General features: G+C 35.4%; 1 protein-coding gene across 4 annotated transcripts in view; it reads right to left on the bottom strand.

Moving 5' to 3' along the window:
• The window catches only part of MYO5A (myosin VA), a 232,399-nt gene that overhangs the window by 104,376 nt on the left and 106,639 nt on the right, over positions 1-21,384 (bottom strand). For all 4 annotated transcript variants that reach the window (XM_072623295.1, XM_072623296.1, XM_072623297.1 and 1 more), the window contains exons 7-12: positions 17,502-17,583; positions 11,645-11,752; positions 10,312-10,418; positions 5,894-6,159; positions 4,492-4,573; positions 2,525-2,665 (exon numbers count right to left, since the gene is read on the bottom strand). In XM_072623295.1, the coding sequence (XP_072479396.1) occupies positions 2,525-2,665; positions 4,492-4,573; positions 5,894-6,159; positions 10,312-10,418; positions 11,645-11,752; positions 17,502-17,583 (786 nt within the window). The remainder of the gene's footprint in view (positions 1-2,524; positions 2,666-4,491; positions 4,574-5,893; positions 6,160-10,311; positions 10,419-11,644; positions 11,753-17,501; positions 17,584-21,384) is intronic.

The raw sequence follows: 21,384 nt of genomic DNA, 5'->3' as shown, positions 1-21,384 counted from the left end.
TCCCTGTGATTGTCTGCAGACCACAAACCAAACATTTTTAAGTAGTTTAAGTGACTGTCTTTCCCAGGCTGACTTAGGGCATTCTTTTGCATTTTTTGGCATATTTCATCAAGTTGCAAATGAATAACTAAAGGGGCTTTTATAGTAAAAGGCAAGCTAATGAAAAAAAATCTTATAGCTATATGTATTTGTGACATGTTAAGAAATCAGGACAAGCTTATGGGAAGATGAAATTTATCATATGTATTGAACATATTCAGAAATAGACAAAAAAATATTTTTTATCAAATACCAGATGGGGAAGCTGTGGGTAGACAGCATCTAAAAAGATCGGAGGATTTTAGTGGTACTAGCTCAATATAAACCAATAATGTGATAGGGGAGTCAAATTTTCATCTATAATAAGAGAGTTAAAAATGAGAAAGGTTATATTATACCCACTATATTCTACTGCTTTTTGGATATCTGGAAAGCTCGGTGTTATAAGGGACCTTAGAGATGATCTAGTCTAACCCTCTTATTTACATATGAGGATTATGAATTCTAGGTAACACAAATGACTTCCCGTACATCCCATAGTTGTCATCAGTCACTACAGAATGCAATCTGTTCAAATGTTAAAGACCTCTCATTTATCTATACGTATACTGGAGAAGAAAATAAGCCAATAATTCATTGAAAACTCTTGTTTATTCCTTTAATGACAAGGGTGATCACTGGTTAATTTAAATAATGCCTTATGGCTTTATTATGAGTGTTACAGTATAAAAATGAAACACTAAGCTTGGATTTTTAAAGTGAACCATAAGACTTGTAAAATTCAAATACATGAGAATTTGTACTCCATTCAGAATTGGTGATAATTTTTGCAGGTAATCAAGCTAAAGTTTATCTTCACATGACTATTGAAATAAAAGGGGGGATTGCTAATCAATTTTTTAAACACAACTACAGAGTGGATGTTTAAGCTACTGTTATAAAGCTATTATGAAAACTATTAGTCAGTACCTTCAAGTAGTCATTTGCTTACAGACAAATGATATGCTAATTAAAAAAAATCTAATTTTTTCATCCAAAGTAGGTTTCCTGTAGACATCTACTACGGACACTTAGAGGCAAAGAATACTAGAGAAAGAAGTGATCTTGCAAATAAACTGGCCTTTCTCCTTGATTTTAAAGATGAAGAAAGTGGTAAAGTTGAATTTCTTTTCCAAGTGTTTACTAATTCAAACTAGTTTTTCCTAACCTCTCAGGTTAGGCAGGCAGGTGACACAGTGAATAGAGTGATGGGCCTGGAATCAGGAAGACCTAAGTCTGAATTTGGTCTCATACAGTAACCAGCTGTATGACCCTGGGCAAGTCACTTAACTTGTCTGCCTTAGTTTCCTCAACTGTAAAATGGGGACAATAATAGCACCTACCTCACAGGGCTATTGTGAAGATAAAATGAGGTCATATTTATCAAGTGCTTAGCAGTGCCTGGCACATAGTAGGTGCTTAACAAATGCTTGTTCTTTTCTCCTCTCCCTGATATGTCTGAAATACTAAAGCTTTAATAGTACTTTCAAAATTCATATGGCTAACAGTCATATACATAATATCTTCAGCAAGATAGAATTCATTACTCAAAACAAATAATTAGTTTTGATAATTGCAGTCATTTTGTTAAAAACCTTAATTCATGATTTACTAGTTATTCTTCCCTGTTATGGTTACTCCACAATGGCTAAACTATAGTCAAAGTACACATGCAACCAAATTTTGGTTATCTTTGACAGCAATAGCAGGGACAAAGAAATTGACAGATGATCCTGAACCATCTTTTGAGCCATTTTTCTCCCACCTTCTTTGAGTAAGATGATAAAAATTAAGGAAATTCCAAAAAACAGAGGCAGCAAAAGACAGGAGAAATGGAATATTTGGAAAATCTACCCCATGGGTAATCAGCTTCAGAGGAATTGAGAGTGGGTTGAAAAAATATCTTTTTCTGGGAAAACAAAATCTACATTACAATGTGATTTATATTCAATGTGGATGTGAATTACTTCAAATTTCTTTCAGAGATAATTTAGTAGCAAGGTTAAAAAAGCAGCTTAAAAAGGGAGTCAATCATTTCCTTAAATATCTTCTATTATGGAACAACAAGGAATAATACACACACTGATACGCATGACCAAAATTTCCAGACAAGAAATTGAAAATATTCTCTCACATATTTTAGAAGGAGAAGTTTAAAACAAACAAAAATAAAAACTCCATGTTCCTCATCAAATATTAGTAACATGGAACTTAAGGGAGCTAGCAACTTTCCACAACTAAGAAACATACTTGTCTGGGAACTGGTATATACAAGTGAGAAAAAAGGATTGTTAAGCTGTGGTATTCACTACCAAGGGGTAAGAAAGGCAATCTAAAATAAGCCATACTTGGCTTATGAATCACTGCTTGATCAAATCTAATTCTTCTAATTTATTGTGCCCCTTACAATAGACCTTAAGTACTCAGCTGGAAATACTTAACCTACCTTGCATTCTTCATCCAACAAATCCAGAATGCCCAGTTTTGCTTCTATAAGGTTAATACAAGGTTGATTGTCATAAAAATCTATGAGTGTCCATGGAATTTGCTCCTTCATATATTCTTCTTGCTCTAGCTTAAAAACATGCTATAAGGAGGGGGGAAAACTGTTATCTTTGTAACTATTTGCATCAAAATACATGCATTAAATCTATTAAGCATATTTACTGAGGATCTGTGTTATTAAGAACATTATCACATCCTGTTGGTTTCCAGATACAGCAATCTAGTCAGGGAAACAGAATGAGATCAAATGACACAGTATAAAAAACCTTCACAAACATTAGCTATTCACCAACTTTAGGATATGAGTAATTCTGGATGTGGTTCGTAACAGGAGTTTAAATACCAAAGTTTTAATGCTAACATTTTTTTCTCCTGGAAATCTTTCTAAAATATATTTCCCTGATTTCTTAAATTGTTGTACTATATAATAGAGGTGTCTTTAGATGTGGATATAGATGATGGCATAAACCTGAAAGGTTTAGCTTCATTTTAGTAATATTTACCATATGAATTCCATGCCAATGGAAAGCAAATCCCTACTGCCCTCAATTCCAATGCAAAAGCTGAGTCCTGTGTGCTAGCAGCACACTTATGAATGATGGTTACCACTCTCTCCGAACACAATGATTTCTGTCATTTTTTTTCATTTTGTTAATGATCAGTAGTTTCCATTTAAGACAACAGAAGTATGTGACTGGGGCCATAATATTATTCAGCTTTTCTCTCAGCCAAGTTTTTATATCAAAGCTAAACTGAATCTTTGGGTTCCCAAAACACTGCTAAGTTGCCAGAATGTTTGAAGGTAAATGTGGATATAAAATATGATGTCTCAAGTAATCCTAGATTTATAAAATAGTGCTCAAACCCCACCCCTAGCACAAATCAGGAAGCCCAAATTAGTTATCTGAACCCCAAAATTTATTGGATGAAAACTAAGAGATATGATACTAAGAATTAAGCAACTATACGAATATCCTGATAAATGATACATAGCTCAATCAGCTGCTGAATGACTAGTTTCCTTGCTTTTCGTAACATACTTTAGTTCTTGACACTGAGATAGAGAAAGACTACAATTTGGATTCTTGTGGGAGTTTGACAGGATTTATATTTTTATTCACATCAGAAACTATACTATGTTTATGACCTTAAAGGCACTGCTATATTATTTTAACATTTGTGCTAAGGGATGTGATTTACTGTAAAACTGAATTCTTTTTTCCTATATAAATATCCTCTTTAATTCAAGTATCTCCAAACACCATAATAATTCAATGGGATATGTTATATACCTGCCATACAGGGAGGTAAAAAACAAGGCTAAAGAATCTTTGGCTTTGGCTCACTGAGGAACTATTGTCCTACAATAAAGGGTTTAAAGGGTTTCTTTTCTTGGGGGGTCCCTTCGCACCATAAAATTGAGGCTAATGTAGGGAGATTTAATTTCTAATTTTACTTACATAACAATGCAAATAAGAGTTAAGGTATAGCTTAAGCAAAATAAATGGATGGATGGATGGATGGATGGATGGATGAATGAATGAATAGATAGATAGATAAAATAAATAAATACGTAAGTAAATAAAATCACCTCAAACATACAACAAAAGGCAATGTCTGTATTCTCCAACCCACTTCCTATCATGCTACTCTAAGAACTTTGGGGACACAAGATTCTTAGTGTAGCTCCACTGAACAGTCTAGAGGCAGGGTACATTTGGAGTCTACACAGACAGGACATATTCCAGATATTACATTAATTATTAGCCACCACTTCCTAAACTGGTTCTAAACCTGAGAAAAGTATAACTTCCTAATTCATTTCAGAAGCCAGATTTCACATACACCTCAGACTTTTCAAAGGAATCACTTTTTAGCAGACGGGAATGTAGGGAAGAAAACTCTTACCATGTTGAATTGTTGTTGTAATTTCTCATTGGCATAGTTAATGCAAAATTGTTCAAAGCTATTTATCTCAAATGTTTCAAACCTGTAAAAGCAAAGATAATTGACTGCACAAATAGTCAAACACACACAAACCATTATGCAATAAGTAAAGCCCTAAAATATCTGAAATTCTCTTTCCTAAGTAATGAAGTTTGACTACTTTCTTGGAAGAAGGTTCCAAGTCAATGACACTGAACCTGAATGCCCACCAGACTCCAAGAGGATAATAGAAAGCATAAACATATTATATTACAAGGACAATGAGCTTTGGAAATCTCACCACAAAGTGGAAGATAATTAAAGTCATCAATAAGGACACTATGGTACTGTAAGTACAGCACTGACAAATGCATATAATATAGTGCTTAGGGTCATTGTAGCACTCTCACTATGGTCAATTTACAAAATCACCATCATTACAATGTTCTCTTGGTACAAATGGCACAGGAACAAAACATTAACAATTTTTAAAAAATAGGACAGTTCACAAATAAAAAGTATTATATTAAACACAAGTGTACAATAAGGAATTTAACCATAAAAAAGTAGAATATATTGAAGGAAAGAGTTAGAGTTAAACTAGATTTATAATTCAATTCAACACAATACACATTTATTAAGTACCTACTATGTCCACTGCACTATGCTGGGTACTGAAGACAGCAAAGATAAAGTAAGACACAGACACAGTAGGGAAAGAAGACATGTATACAAACACATATAATACAAGTCAGAATCTAATGGGAACGTAAAAGAAGTCCAAAGAAGGAGGTATGTTAGATTTGAGGAAGAAAGGATAACGTCGAACTCTAGGAAGCAAAAAACCCAAACTTCATACAGGAAGTGTGGGACAACTCGAAGATGCTTTGACTTCTTCACCAGCTGCCCACATTAGGTATTTGTATTCCCAGTGCTTAGCACAGTGCCAGACACGTAGTGGAACCTTAATAAATGTGTACTGACTATTTGAGCATTTGAGCTGGGCCTGGCAGAAAGAAAATAGTTTCAACACAGAGAGATGTCCAGAGGGTCCATTCCTGGCATGGGGCATGCCATGTTTAAAGGTACAGAGATGGAAGATTTTAATAATAATTTACCACAAGAAGGAGTGAAAGCAAAAGTGTTTTACCAGGAGTGAGCAAGCTAGAGTTGGATCCCAGTTTAACTTTTACATAATGTAGGATAATTATATGACTACCACTAAGAAATTCTTTAATTCAAATGGGCAGAAGCCAGAGTATCTAATAACACCTTGAAGTTATTTGGTTATTTCTCTTTATTAGTAAATTTTCCATATTCAGATGAATTACTCTATTTTAAGTTAATGAACACCACTAAAAATTAACTAACATAATACACTTACCCATAGATATCCAACACTCCAATGAAAGAGTGCTGCTTTACAGCAGAATGGAGAGCTTGATTGACATGATCTACAATCCAGTTAAAGAGTTTAGCATAGATATGTTTGGCCAAGGCATCCCGAGCATTAGTGGCCTGAAATTTGGGAATTGGTTTGATATAAGTCTCAGTTGCAGTAGCCAGCTTCCTATGGCAAAGCCAATGACACATTTCTTCATATTCGACTCCCATAAGATCACAGAAAATGATAAGAGGTTCATGTTTTGGCTGCCAAAGAAAAATGGTTCATTTAGATAAGTCATATAATATGAATTTTCCAGAACATATTTGTGAAAGTAGAAAGTACAAAATGGGAAATTCTGACATAAAAAAAAAGTATTCACCAGGATCATCATCAGATGATTATTGTAGTAGTAATACTAATAATGCAAAATAATATGAAAACTATTAATAATTATTATTCATTTTCTATAGATAATTCAAATTTGTATAGTGCTTCATGTTTTCCCAAAGCACTTTCATTTAATTCTTTAAAACTGGTTTAATTTTATCTGAATTTAAACACCAAATAACATTAACATTTCCATATACATGACAGATTACGCAGCCTAATTTGATTCTGTTAGGTTCATAAAGACAGCATTACTATCCCTACTTCCTAAATGAGGAAACTAAGGCATAGAGAACTGGTTAATGACCAAGATCAAGGTCACAGAGCTGACTGATGACAGAGCCAGGGCTACAATCTAGGTTTCTTGCTCTTATCAGTGCACCATATTTCTACATTTTTCCTTCTTCTTGCCTAGCTACCAAGTAATTTTAAACACAAATACATTAAGCATTTACTAGCAAACTGCATTACTGAAATCATGGCACAATTCTCTAAAATAAGCATCTTAAATGTACGTATGTGAACACTACGTCATTTGAAAGTAGGTCAGTATATTCTATAGTTATTTTCTCTGAAGGAAGTCATCACTTCCCGAGCTAAAGTTCCCTGTTTTGCTATGTAGAAACTACTTATTCTAAACAGCATGGGAAATTTACCTATATTAAGTAAAACCACAACAGGGACATAACAACCAATATTATCTTAAAACAAGGAACAGAAACTATTCCATCCAGAGTTTTACGAAAAACTCAACTGAATTAAAATTCAAGTCCAAATTTTCTAGTCAATATCATATGAATTAAATCTTGGAGAAAATATGCCAATATCAAGGATAAAAGGGATAAATAAATGAATGATACTCTCGGATAATACATCTTCAATATGGTTTTCTATTATAACCATAAAAAGAAAAAGGGAGGGGAGGAAGGAAGCAGAAATCTCATTTTAAGAAAACTTAAAAATAAAGCATCTGCTGATGGTGACAATGATGGCCAGCAATAATTTTTCTATTATTTAATTAGTGTAGTGAAACGGATAATGAAGTCACTTTAGGACCAGCAAGCCTTGACACAATTTCGACAGAGGTTTTTATAAGTGAAGATTCAATGAGCTTTTCAGTCCTGATTCTCTGCTTCTGTCATCTGTTTTCATCATGGTAATGTATATTTATAGTGCCAGCCAAGCAAATTCTGGATCAGCATCTTCAAAATCATAGCAGCCCCACACACAGAAGACTAAAATTCCCAAAAGAACTTTTCATAGATTAGAAAAATCCTTCAGCAAAGCAAACAAAACATGAAAACATGCATATGGTAAGAACTAGAAACTCTGATAAGGATACCCAAGCTACCCAGACAAAGTTATCTTGCTCAGTATTTAAGGAATCTGGGATAGAGAGCTGGCTGAATTGTTCCATTTTGGGGGAGAATTTGTAAACAGGGGGCTAAAAACACTTGCATTGTTAGAAAAAATATGTAGTGCAATGAAGCAGTACAGGTCACCAAACTCTGTCAAACAAGTTAAACAGGTGCACGTATATACATATCTACACAACTTAGATTTAGAGAACACTCACAAACCAAATAGGTAACTATTTAGTTTTAACGCATCCATACTTCAGCCTGGTTATACAGTCTTAAAATGATTGCAACCTGGCAGAATTATATTTCTTAAATATCACCTCATCTCTGTCACTCATCTTTCTCCTACAAAGGCCATGAAGCTTTTACGCAACGTTTTTGGCAGTTCTAGTCACTGCTAAATTGACAAAATTCTGGCTAAAAAAGAAAGAAGGAAATTCAAAACAGTAGAGAGGGATGAGGATGAGAATAACTCCTGAGAAAATACTTTAAACCAATTGCATAACTGGTCTACTCTCAGCACAATCTTTCCTCTGTATTTTAAGGTCAAGGAAAGTACATTAGAGCTTTAAGAAAGACTTATAGTGATGTTACGTGTTTTTTAAACTGATATTAATATTCTTGATTTTTAAAATTCTAAAGATCTGGAGAAATTCAGTATATTGAAGGCAAAGTTAGTCATATGGGTATCAGTGAATTCACCTGAAAAAAAAAAGTGTGTTCTATAAGACTTGTCTATAAGAGGTCAGAGCCTAAATCAGATGAAAACTCATATAGTTTCAGTCCAACCATTACTTGCTAAATATCACAGAAAGTCAGGAAATACAAGTCTGGGTACAAAGAGAATTCAGTGAGCAGGAGAACCGTGTTGGACCCAAGACCATAAAGAAGGGGTAGCAGGGACATAGACTTAGAGTTAGAAGGGATCACGGAGATCCTTTAATACCACCCCATGGTTTTACAGATTAAGAAAGTGAGACTCAGAGGTTAGGGACTTGCCTAAGGTCACTACAAAGATAATGATCATAGAATGAGAGAAAAAAGATTCTGTTCATGCGGATCAAACCTTTCTCCACAAATCAAACTCTCTGTCCATCTGGTCAACATCATGTTACTATCTAAATGATTTATAAGATTTCTTCCTCAAATGCAAAAGTAACTTTATATGTCATATTTCTTTATCTTCTTGAAAATTTCAGAAAATAATGAAAATTTGCATTCTGATTGATCAAGAGCAAGCTAAATGATTCACGTCATGTTTGCCACTGTTTTTTATGAAAGATGAAAAAAATAAAGTGTGACACTCACAAACTTTTAAAAATCAGGAACGGAGAACAAACTTCTATTTAGAATACAGAATAATTTTTTGAAAAAAATCTTAGTTCTACAATCAATAAAGGATCAAGACAGAGAGGAATAAGAAAAGTGGGGAAGAGCTACACTGCCTCGCCTAAGCAGAGCTTTCCTGTGTTTCACTAACTTTGGAATCTATAGGAGTTCTACCTTCCTTGAGCTTAGGCAAAGTAATTACGTTCATGGCTACAGGTGGGCAGCTGGGTTTTTTTTGATGACGAAAAAAATGAATATACTGACACAGAGAAAGAAAAAGGGCAAGATGGATCTAGAGTCAGAAAGCCTGGATTCAAATATTGGCTCTGACACTTCTATGTGTCACAAGGCAAGTCACTTATTCTCTCCTGTTTTCAGTTTTCCTTTTCTGTAAAATGAGGAAGTTGAATTAGCTAACCTCTAAGACTCTTCCAACTCTAAATCTTTGATCCTATAATACTAAAGGAAGACAGCAACACAGAGAGTCAGAGGCAGACAGAGATATCTACAAAGCAAGAGAGACAAGACACCCAAAGAGAAAGTCTCAAAACATGTATAATTTCAGAGAGACATACAAGAGACCCATAAAACATAGAAGAATAAAAAGTTAAAACACACACGCACAAAAGGAGAAACTTTCAGGAGCAAAACCTTTAACATATTTACGTATTAGACCCTTCATCTTCTATAATAATAGTAATAATAATGGTTAATGTTTATATAGCACTTACTAGGTGCCAGGGACTGTGCTAAGCATTTTACAAAGTAAAAGGACAACAGTAGACCAAGAGTTCTTAACCTGAAGCCTACTGAACTTGCTTTATAAAAAATATTTTGCTTACTGTACTTCAACATAATTGGATTCCTCGGTCCCAGATATTTTATTTCATGAATTTAAAAATATCATTCCCAAAACAGGTCTCTAGGCTTTACCAGACATCCAAGGGGTCTGTGACACAAAAAGATTAAGAACCCCTGTGTGAGATAGTCTCTAAGGTTCTATGGTCTTTGGTGGGCATTCTCCAAAGAAGGTCACTAGTAACTTTCAAGTCTATATTGTATTTTCAAAACTGCAGGTCTAAGTTGGGATATTAATTGTTGCTAATGATACTTAGACCAAATGGTACTCTGCCCCATCAACCAAAAGAAATTAAGTTAAAGGACAATCCCCTTGTAGGCTCAAGGTTTTCCACTGTTATTCTAGAGATTAAAAGGCTTTCATGAAGTCATAAAATAAAAGCACTGGGACTTGATTCAGTTTAAAAAACCAAACCAAATGAAAAGCATTATTAATCCTAAAATACAACTACAATCACTTTTTAAATGTTTTAGACTTACAGCTATTGAGCAGCTGTCTGAGTCCCGGGAAGTAAACCCCACATTGCCTAGGTGAAGGATGCCAGCAAGTATTCGGAAAATTCCCATCTGATAGGACTCATTAATTCCTAAAATAATATTGGAACAGGAAAATAAATAAGCAGCACATTTTACAAAAGGGACTTTGGGGCACATAGTCAAATCTTGCTCATCAATACAAATCATGTATATTGCATGGTATATTACATTACCCTATGTTGAGCGAAAGCCCTCTGCAGACATTAGCAACATCTGTTTATTCTTACTTAGACTGTAGCCTGAAACCCAACAGGAGCCAGTCCATTTTTTTCCCCCTGTGAGCCCTAAGTATGGTGTAAATCATACAGAGTATAAGATTAGAGAATGAAGGAAGTCTTGGTCAAGTTGATGTTGTATATCAGTCTGACAGATGACACTGTCCATTCCTAATGTGAGGGGGAACCAAAAGGAGCTATGAAATGAGGCAAGCTGAAGACAGCTTTTCAGCTTTTGCTAAATCCAATCTCATTCTATGGTTCTGTTATTTTGTATTAAGTATTATCACTTTCCAGAACACTAGGCATAACTATGTTTGCGTGAAAATATTAAAATGCATTCTAGCTAAAACATAAAGTATTTTTAATTATATAATCCATGTCTCCAGCAGAATCCTCCCTTACTGTGACTAATTAAGAGTTAAATCTAATGAAAGTATCTCTGTCTCTTAGATGTTATGAATTTTTCCATTTTCTTTGTTCTTTTCAAGTTTTACATTAAATATTTCAAATTCACAATCTGTTAATTTGCAATGAAATTCCTCTCAAAGAGTAAGCTGCTCACTTAGAAAGTGAACTAAATTGGGGTTACCTTTCAGGGTTACTTTTCAGGTTTACTATAGCATTTATAAGTTGATAGTATTGATACACTACGATAATTAGTTCATCTCTAAAAGTTATGCATTATATATAAACCTAATACCATTTACAAACAACATCACACTTAAATATCACATCTGCAATTTCAGAAAGACTTGGGGAAAAGATGGTCAGTATGGCAACTGTCATATTTGTTAGGCCCCTTCCTCAAAACATCAGAAATTAAATCTGAAACGGTTCATTTGATTTAGGTTCTACACTTAATTTAATTTTTACAAATCCTGAAATAGCTGCAGTGAGGCAAAGAAAAAAAAAGTTCTTTTTCTAAGGAACTATGAGTACCAATGGTACTCACCAGCTAATATAAACCAAGCTAACATTCTAGATGAGGGCTACATGAGTCATGCTGTGCATATATAGAAATTGTGGATCACAGAGCCTGGAGACCAAAGTAAAATTACCTAGCAAAGTACAAGCCTGCCTTGTATGCACCATTTCCTTAGCATCATCGATCCCGTCAATTACAGGGCTCCCTCCTTGCTTTGTGTAGAGGAAGTAATCAGCATTTCCTGAAATTGAAGAAAAAAGAATTTTTCATTTTATAAGTGGTAAAAAAACTGCTTCTTGCATGACTGCACTCCCCAAATTTTCTGTCTACAATTCCCTTCCAAAACCAAATGAATGTTAGGAAGAAAAACTTCTGTCAAAAGCAAGTCCTTTAGGCCGGCAATAGAATTAATTACTAGCTCTTCTTTCTGACTTCTTTATTGTCTTGGCCTCAAAACTTCTGAGTCACCTTTAACTACTCCTCTCTCTTCTTGGAACCCCAAACCAATCACTACTTTTGAATTTGTCCTTTCATTTCCATCTCCTGGGGTCATGCCCTTATCTTTCCATATCCATATAATTGTAATAGCGACAGTAGTATCCTACTGCTTTAACTCTGTGTCTGGTGGTACCCTGCTTTACAGGCTGCTCTCTCATCTCCACAGGACTATCTCTATCATGGCACAGAAATCTCTTTACCCTGGAAGCTAACTCCACCCTGGGTTATCTCTCACACTGGCAGTACCTACACTGATTCCTCCCAGAAACTCCACTTTTAAGGAGGAAGCCAAGACCAAGTCTATCTTCATTCCTCTTCAAGCTCTGCTATTGACTCATCTCCACTGGACTTTCTCAACCATATTCTGGGTACCTTCAATTTCCTCTCTTTCCCCAACAAGCTTTTCAGCTTCCAGAAAGGTCTTTGAGGTCTTGCCTCATTGTAATTTAAGTTCTTTGAGAGCAAGGACTGTCTTTATTTCTTCTTGCATTTGAAGTGCTTAGCACACATAGTAAGCCATACTTAGCCACAATCTGGAACATAAGAGCTTATTATAATAAATGCCTAATGACTTGATTTGACCTACAGCCATTTTTTTTGGTAAGAAGGAAGCTATTATAATTTAATATTGTATGTTAGAGTTATTGTTATAGGTGTCATATCTTCCTACATGATGCCAAGCCTCATGGGGGATTGTTCCTTATCAAAATGTTCTATTTCCCTCAGTTCTTATCGCAGTGCTCTGAACAAGTAGGTCATTAATACATATTTACTGAATTAAATTTAATTCCTTTCCATGCAACCTCACACTCACGAAGGGCAGAGACATGAGCAATGACAGCAAGGGTTTCTAAGTAAATCAGCGGACAGAAGTTAATGCTTTACAATTGCTAAGTATGATCTTGTGGAAGAGTCTGGCAGTGCCAGTCAGCTTAAAGAGAAGTCAGGTAAAGCTTTACAATCAGCAGAACCCAGTGTACTAGTGAGGGACGTCTGGCCTAAGGATCAAGTACAGTTTCAGGCATTCTATAATATATATATATATTCCTTCTATAATCTGGTTGGTGCTAACATACTTACCTCCCAGGCATATCTCTCACTTACCTGGAAAACTAGATTACTTCTCATTTTGTGTTGTTTTGGTTTCAGTGTTTTCACTCATATCTTGCCCAGCCACCTCTTCTCTACCAGTTTAAATCCTACTTATCTTCCAAGGTTTAGCTATGACCTCATGTATTCCAGAGTCTACCCTGAGATTGGCCCAAGGGTAAAGTGACCTCATTCTTATAAAGCACCTCTCTGTGCCATCCATTTGGCAATTACCTACATGAAGTCTCCTCAAGCTAGAGATGCACTGAGGGTTATGCTCAACATTTTCATCACTCCCTAGCCCCTTGCCCAGTCCCGAGCATGAGAACCAGAACGTTTCTCAACAAATATTTATGGAACCAATTTCTGTCCTACTCTTCATGAAGCATAACAGGTTCCAAGTAAAATTTAAACATAAGTAAAGTAACATCAATGTTGTGTTTTAAGCAAAAGTAAAAATCTAATCAATGTACTGTATAATTCTAAGTAGCCACTGTGATATTTAAAAAGTTCAAGAGATGTAGTTTCTCAGTAATTAATCATTTTATTAATTATACTAACAGATACTTAATAAAATGGGATCAATGGCACTCTCAAATGCCAAAGACCCTTCATGGAGCACATTCAATGCTTATGTGCCCTTAGAAGAAGAGGTGTTCCTGAGGGTGGCAGTCAACTCTGATTGGTTAACAATTAATGAGAAGAGTGAACATTACAATGAGCAGCGGACCTATTCTAAGGAGGGGCTGGGGGACATGACTGATCACTCTCACTACCAGACCACCCCTACCTTCGGGCCAATCTATACCAGAGTTTCTCAAACTTTTTCCATTCTCAACCTCTCTTCCCATTTTGGCAGTACATAGTGCATGCTCTAAGTTCAGAATCAATGCTAGAAACACCTCAGATTCAACATTTGATTCTGAATTAATTTTTGGTCATTGAGCATTCAGAAACTTTTTTACTGTTGCCGAATTTTTTATGACCCCATAAGGATTCATAACCCACAGTTTAAAAAGTGCCAATCTCAACAAAGGATCTATGCCCCTCTCCCAAGCCTGCCTGAGTGGAACACAATGGGCCAGAATTTACCTTAGATTAAATTCTTTCTAAGGTTCTCTAGTTTCAAAAAGCATGAACCCCAGGGATTTGGGCAATCTCATCCATCAACAATGTCCTTCAAAGATTGAACAGCCTACAAGTTTCTGAAAAAATCCTGGTTCTAATTCAATAATTGATTATTAATATAAAAAAGAAATAACCATTTCTCTTTCCATGTAATCTCCACTGGCATTTGACTACATAACATTAGCTGCCTTACTGTTCTTCACATAGTACAGTCAGTCTCCTAGTTCAGAGGACTGTCACTAGCTGTCTCCTGAGCCTGCAACTCTCTCTCCCTCTTGATCTCCCAGCTTCTCTGGCTTCTATAAAGTCTCAGCTAATGTCCTAACTGGTGTAAGAAGCCTTTCCTGCTACCTCTTAATTTTAGTGTCTTCCCTCTGTCCAGTTTATGCTTTATATATCTTGTTTGTACATGTTTGTTTGCATGCTGCATTCTTCATTAAAATATAAGTAAGCTCTTTGAGAACAAGGTCTGCCTTTTTTTCCTTTATTTGTGTATTTAGAACAGTCACATTGTAGGTACTCAATAAATGGCAACTGACTAACTATCCCCCTATCTGGTTTGTTTCTAAGTTCACAATTTAAATAGTGGAAAAAAAGTAATTTTTCTAGTACAATTTTCTAAATTATTTTAATAATGCTAAAAGAGTCACCCTAAATCCTATCAGACAATTCCCTAGATTCTTTCCCTAAACCTTGCCCCCTACCACATATAAACAGCTTGCCTTATAATACTTTCCCTAGTTCAGGCCACTCTCTTCTCTATCTAAAGGATGTCAAGGTACATAAGAGACTTATAGAACTCAATAGTCCAAGGCAGAGGCATAGATAAAATGGGTGAGTTCCTTAGAATCACAGGAATACAGAATAGACTAGAATTACAGAACAGCAGAGTCAGAGTAAGAATTCCCATTACTACATGCCTGACAAGTGGTCATTCAGCCTTTCTCAGAAGACCTCTACTGAGAAGGAACTACCACTCCCTCTCAAGGAGCTATTTTTCTAAAATAGTTCTCAAGGTTAGGAAATTTACCCCCGTCCCTTTACATCAAGCTTTAAATATTCATCTTTGCAATCTCTACCCATTTTTCCTACTTTGACCTCTGGGACCATGCACAGTAAATCTAATCTTTCTTTCCCATGACAGCCCTTCAACAGTATCGGACGGGATGCATCTCTTCATGCAATCTAAGATTCTATTGGTTTTCTTGGATTCTACATCACACTGTTAGCACATATTGGGTTTGAAGTCCACTAAAACTCCCAGATCATTTTCAGAAGAACTGTCTAGTCACATCTCTCTTTTTCATACCCATATTTTATACCTGTGAAGTGGACTTTTTGAACCCAAATGTAGAGTTTTACATTTATCCCAATTTAACTTAATAGATTTACTCCAATACTAACCTTCCAAGATCATTTGGATCCTGCCTTTTATCCAATGTGTTAACTAACCCTTCCAGTTCTGTGTCACCTGAAAATTTTATAAGCATACCATGCATGCCTCTAAGTCAGAGATGATAATATTAGCCACCACAGGACCAAACCCAGATCCTTGGGGAATTTCACTGCAGACTTTGCAAGCTAGTATCAAACCATTAATGACTATTCTTTGGGTCCCATCAATTCATGAATTCACCTAATTGTCTATTGTCTAGTCTCTAGGCACATCTGTCCATGAGAACAACATGAGAAAGTTGCCAAATACTTTGTTTAAATCTAGGGCAATTACATCTACAGCACTCCCCTGTCAAAAAAAAGGGAAGGGGCATAAGGTCTATTTACCACGACATGTCCTTTTACTGTGCCCTTGCTCTTTATTTTTAACATTCACTTTAAAAAATTCTGAGTTCCAGATTCTCTTGCCTTGTCATTGAGAAGGCAAGAAATAAAGCAACTGTGTGTGAAAGTGTGAAGCCATGCAAAACACATTTCCATATCAGCCATGTTGCAAAAATAAAACAAAATCCACCAAAAAGCAAGAAATAGAAAGAAAGTGAAAAATGTATGCTTCCAACTGTACTGAGTTCATCAGTCCTTCTTTGGAATTAGAAAGCATTTTTCATCATGGGTTCTTTGGAATTGTCTTGGGTAGTTCTCTCAATAAGAGTAGCGAAACATGCTGTGTCATACTGGCTCTTTATGATCATTGCTTCCTTTCCTAGATTTTGCTAAACATTCTTTTAATAACCATTCAAGGAATTTGCTAGGAATCCAAATTAAATTTATTACTTGCCAGACTCTGTTCTCTTCCATTTTCTGAAAACTAGGACATTTGCTCTTTTACAAACCGGTGGCACTCAGATCTTTCAAAGATCATTAACAGTGGCTCAGCAATTACACCTGCCAGTCCTTGCAGAACCTTGGACAGTGTCTAGGATGTGGCAAAAATGGAACTAGGATCAAGTTCTTCTGATATTTAGTTCATGCTGCCTAGTGGACTTCCAGCTTGTTGTTGAATATAATGAGCAGTTCCAAACCCATGCTAAAGGTCAGGAATTACTCCATGTATCTTGGGAAGCCAAAGAAGCCATGGCTATTCTAGAACATCACTGCAGATCTCTACTATTTAGAGAAAAGCAATGAGCTTTAAGTAGATCCCAGCATTGTGCAGGACGACTTAAGTGTTCAAGGCGATCAGTCTAAAAAATGTTGGGGTTTTTTTAACCTACCAAATGTTCATTTATTCATTTATTGGACATAGCGCTTTACTAATAAAGGAACATTAACTACTCGGCAGAGTGTTTAAGAATTATTTTTTCTTTTTAAAAGAAAACCTCACCACTAGGAATAATAACATCATTTCTGAGCAGCAACCAATGTTAGCTATATGCTGTTTTTAATTTCTTGAATGTTGCTATATGCTTTAAGTAAACATCTCAATCTTTATATAGATTCTAGAGAAATATTTATGGGCTCTAGTTCATCACTAAGCCGCAATAATTCCCTGATGTCTCTTAGATCTGCCCTTTTTTTCCATTTCTGTAGCCACTACTCTAGTACATTCCTTTCTTATCACCTCCTACCTGGATTTTTATAATAGTTTCCTGGTTGATTTCCAGCCTCTATTCACTCTTTACTTTGATCTGCCTCATAAGTAGGTGCTAGGAGAATTTTCTTCAAGTACTGCTTCAAAAATTCATTTCCTTTACTTAAAAAACCTTTGCTTCCTCCTGGTGGCTATCATGTAAACAGCTTCCTGTTTGAGATGTTCATTAATTAACCCAGATGTAAGTGGAAAATAATATCAGCCCTCCTCCCCCATGTCATTTTCCTACCTAATCGTAGCATTTTAAATTCAGGTAACTTTGCTGAGGCGCACAGCTGGTAGAAGATGTGATAGTTTCTCTCCTCTTCTGCCTTTGAAAAAAAGAAAAGATTTTTCAATTATAGTAATCAAACTCAGAAAACTGAATGATGAATATTTTTTAATTTCATGATTTGGTGAAATGAACATAGGGTATTCCTAACCTCTGAATTACCTTTACATCATAAAATTTCCATCTTTCCATTTTGAATTTAAGTATCATTATCATTCCTGTAAAAACACTATACTTTTGACTGTGATATTTTGTTTGTGCTAATTAGAGAAAAGCTTAATACATGTTATGCAATTTTTTAAAAAAGCAATAACTATGTTTTGATTTAAAGCTACAGCTATTTACTCATTCAAGATTAGTGTTTACTGGTATAGAATTCTATAAGTGACCAGGTACAAGGGGAGATACAAAATTTAGATAAGACATGATTCCTGTGTATTGTAAGATAAGAAACAAAACATATACAAGTGAAAATTACAAGATAATGTATTAGAGAGCTATAAATTTCCTTATGTCATTTAAGGAGGATGTTCTTTGGCAACTGAGAGGTCAGGGAATTTAGCAGCAAAGAGGACTTTATGGAGGAGCTGACATTTGACTAAACTTAAAAGGATGGGTAGGAATTCAATAGTCAGAGAGAAGAAAAGGCATTCAAGGCATAAGGAACAATGTGAGCAAAGACAAAAAGGCTATAAGATCACAAGATACATTCAGGGGACTAACTGACTAGGTCAGCTTAGTTGAAGTGGTGGAGGAAATGGAGGATAATAATATAATGCTGGAAAGGCAGAGTAGCACCACGTGATGAAGGGCATTGAAAGCAAGGTGAAGAAATCTGAATATCACTTAGGATGCTCTAGGAAATTAATGAAGATGATGACATGACTGTATTTGTACCTAAAATTCAAAAAATCCATATATACATACTTATCAAACACCTACTATGTGCCAGGTACTGGGAATATAAAGACAAAAATGAAAATTGGTCTCTGTTCTCAGGGAGCTTCCAGTCTAATGGGGGACATACAAGAAAAATTATTCTAGTAGTAGGATAAGGGATGGATTGGGTGAGCAATAATGTTACGGTTGAAACTTTTATTTCTAGTGTCTTTTCCTCTCCTATTTCCAATTTATCTTTATATAGCTTATTTGTACATATTGGTTTGCTTGTTTTCTCCCCCATTAGACAGGAAACTCCTTGGGGGCAGGGGCTGTTTTTTGCTTCTTTTTGTACCACAGGTTCTCAAAGTGGGCAATACTGCTCCCTGCGGGATGCTGGAATGATCCAGAGGGATGGTAATAGCTTTGGGTGCAACTGGGGAATGTTGAACAAAACTGAGGGAGCAGTGGAAACATAAGGAAAGAAAAGATAAGAAAATTTTGAAAAACTGTTCGTACATGTTTCTTCTATTGTATAATACAGTTAAAGTAGTAGTGATTACATTATTTTCCAAATAAACATACAAATGTAAGTTATAATGGATCAGTGATCAAGTCTGGCAAGTCTTAACAAGCAAGTGTCAGCAGGTAAGCATGTCATGCATTGTCGGGAAGTCCAGCATGCATCAGCATCAATGTGTGCATGTAATGACTTGTTTACAAGATGGTTACATGATGCAATATTGCACCATCAAAATGTCAAGGCAGGAAAAAGCCCACAAATTTACAATAAATTATATAATTTAAGATGCTTCATTTTTTTAAAAAAAAATATTTTTTTAAATGACACTTTTTCTTTTTGAAATGACACACAAAAAAGCAGATTTCCAGGGGGGGGACTGAGTAATTTTTTTTAAAGGGCCAAATAAGTTGGGAACCTCTGCCCTAGAGTTTAGCAGAAGTGTCTGGAACATAATAGAAGCTTAGTAAACGTTTATTGAATGACTGACTGGAAAGGGTATTACAATAGTACAAGTGACTGGCAATGAGGTCATAGGCTATGATGGGGAAAGAAGGGAGTTGCAAAGGATTTTGTAGAGGTAGAAATAACTGGACCTGTTTGAATTGGATACAATAGATTAGGAATAAGGAAGAATCAAAGAGAACTCCAAGATTTCAAATACAGGAGAATGGGTGAATCACTGTGTGACAAATATCAGTATTGAAACCCAACAAACAGGTCTGGGGGAAAGATAATAAGTTTGATTTTGGACATGATGAGCTGGAGGTCCTGGTGGGACATGCAGAATGAGATATCTTGAAGGCAGGTGGAGATGTGGATCTGGAGCTCAAAAGAAAGGCTGAGAATGGATATACAGCTTCAGGGATCATCTACATAATCATGTTAATTGAATGAGATTACTGAGGCAAAGTGTATAGAAAAAGAAAGAGAAGGATAGAAATTAAATATTTGGACATCCAAAGGACTGAGAAAAAAGATGAAGCACTAGTGAAGGAGACAAAGAAATGGTGGCTGGAGAAGTAAGAGAAGAATAAGGATCATAGCATGTTTCTAAAATAAAAAAAAAATGAAAGAATATCCAGTAGCATGGAGTGGTCAACTCTGTGAAAAGCAGGAGAGAAATCAAGGAAGCTGAGGACTGAAAAAGTTAACTGGCTTTGGGGTCATTGATTATTTTTACGGGAGTAGATTCAATAGAGAGATGGGGACAAAAGCCAGATTAAAAGATTAAGAAGACGGAGGAGAAAGGAAATGGAAGAATTAGATAAAGAGAGTTTTTTCCCAAGAGGTTTAGCACTGAAGATGAGGAGATGGGATGGTAGGTTAGACAGTACAGAAGGCTCAAAAGAAGTCTTTTTAAAGGTTATACAAATATAAACGTTTGTAGACAAATGGTAAAAGGCAAAGGAAAAATCACAGATACATGAGAAAGACAGACCATGATGAGCGCTAGAGAATGTCCTGGAGGAGATGGAAAGCAATGAGATCAAGGGTATATGAATTAACCACAGGAATGAACAAGGGCAGCACTTCTATTATCAAAGAGGATACAATTAACAATAATATTAAAAAGTTTTGAATGATAGAAGGAAATTATTTTGCAAAGCTTCAATTTTCTAAGTAAAATAAGAGACTAGATCTTCTGCTTTAAGTGTAGGGGAAATGGAACTGAGGAGGAGAGAAAGTTTGCAAAATATGCTCTAGAACTGATTAAGAACGAAGTGAATTATGTGTAGTCCAACATCTAATGCCATATTCTAGAATACATTCTATATTGATACATGACCTTAAGGTTAAAAAGACCTATTAAAAAAATGGATGGAGGCAGATTATATACCTCTCATAGCTATAGGTAAGACATGTGTTCTTAACCAAACAAGAGATGATTATACAAGTTAAAATGGATAGTGATTGAAAGAAACTGTAAAGCTTCTTCAAAGACAAAATTAATTCACATAGCATGGGAAGGGAAGGAGTCAAATGGAAAAATATCTTTGTATCAAATTTCTCTGATAATGAACCTTAAGCCTAAATGAGCTTGATTCTATCAGGTCCAAGATATTTTGGGTTTGTTGTTCATTGCCGAAGAAGACCAAGATATTTAAACAATTAAAAAATATGTAAAAGACTAAAGCCATTTCCCAAATAAATAAGTAGTCAAAGGATATGAACAAATTGCTCTCACAAGAAGGTTTATAAATTATTCACAACCAAATAAAAGAATGTTCCAAGGGATTGTGAAAAATTAAGACATTAATGCACTGTTGGTAGAGTTGTGAACTGATCCAACCGTTCTGAAGAGCAATTTGGAACTATGACTGAAAGGCTACAAAACTGTGCATATCCTTCAATTCAGCAATACCACTACCAGGTCTGTATCTCAAAGAGAACAAAGAAAAAGAAAAAGTATCTATATGTACAAAACTATTTATAGCAGCT

This window comes from Notamacropus eugenii, chromosome 7 (assembly GCF_028372415.1).
Source record: "Notamacropus eugenii isolate mMacEug1 chromosome 7, mMacEug1.pri_v2, whole genome shotgun sequence".
NCBI classification, from domain to species: domain Eukaryota; kingdom Metazoa; phylum Chordata; class Mammalia; order Diprotodontia; family Macropodidae; genus Notamacropus; species Notamacropus eugenii.
Note: the sequence above shows the minus strand (reverse complement) of the source record. Positions and strands in the feature narration are given on the sequence as shown.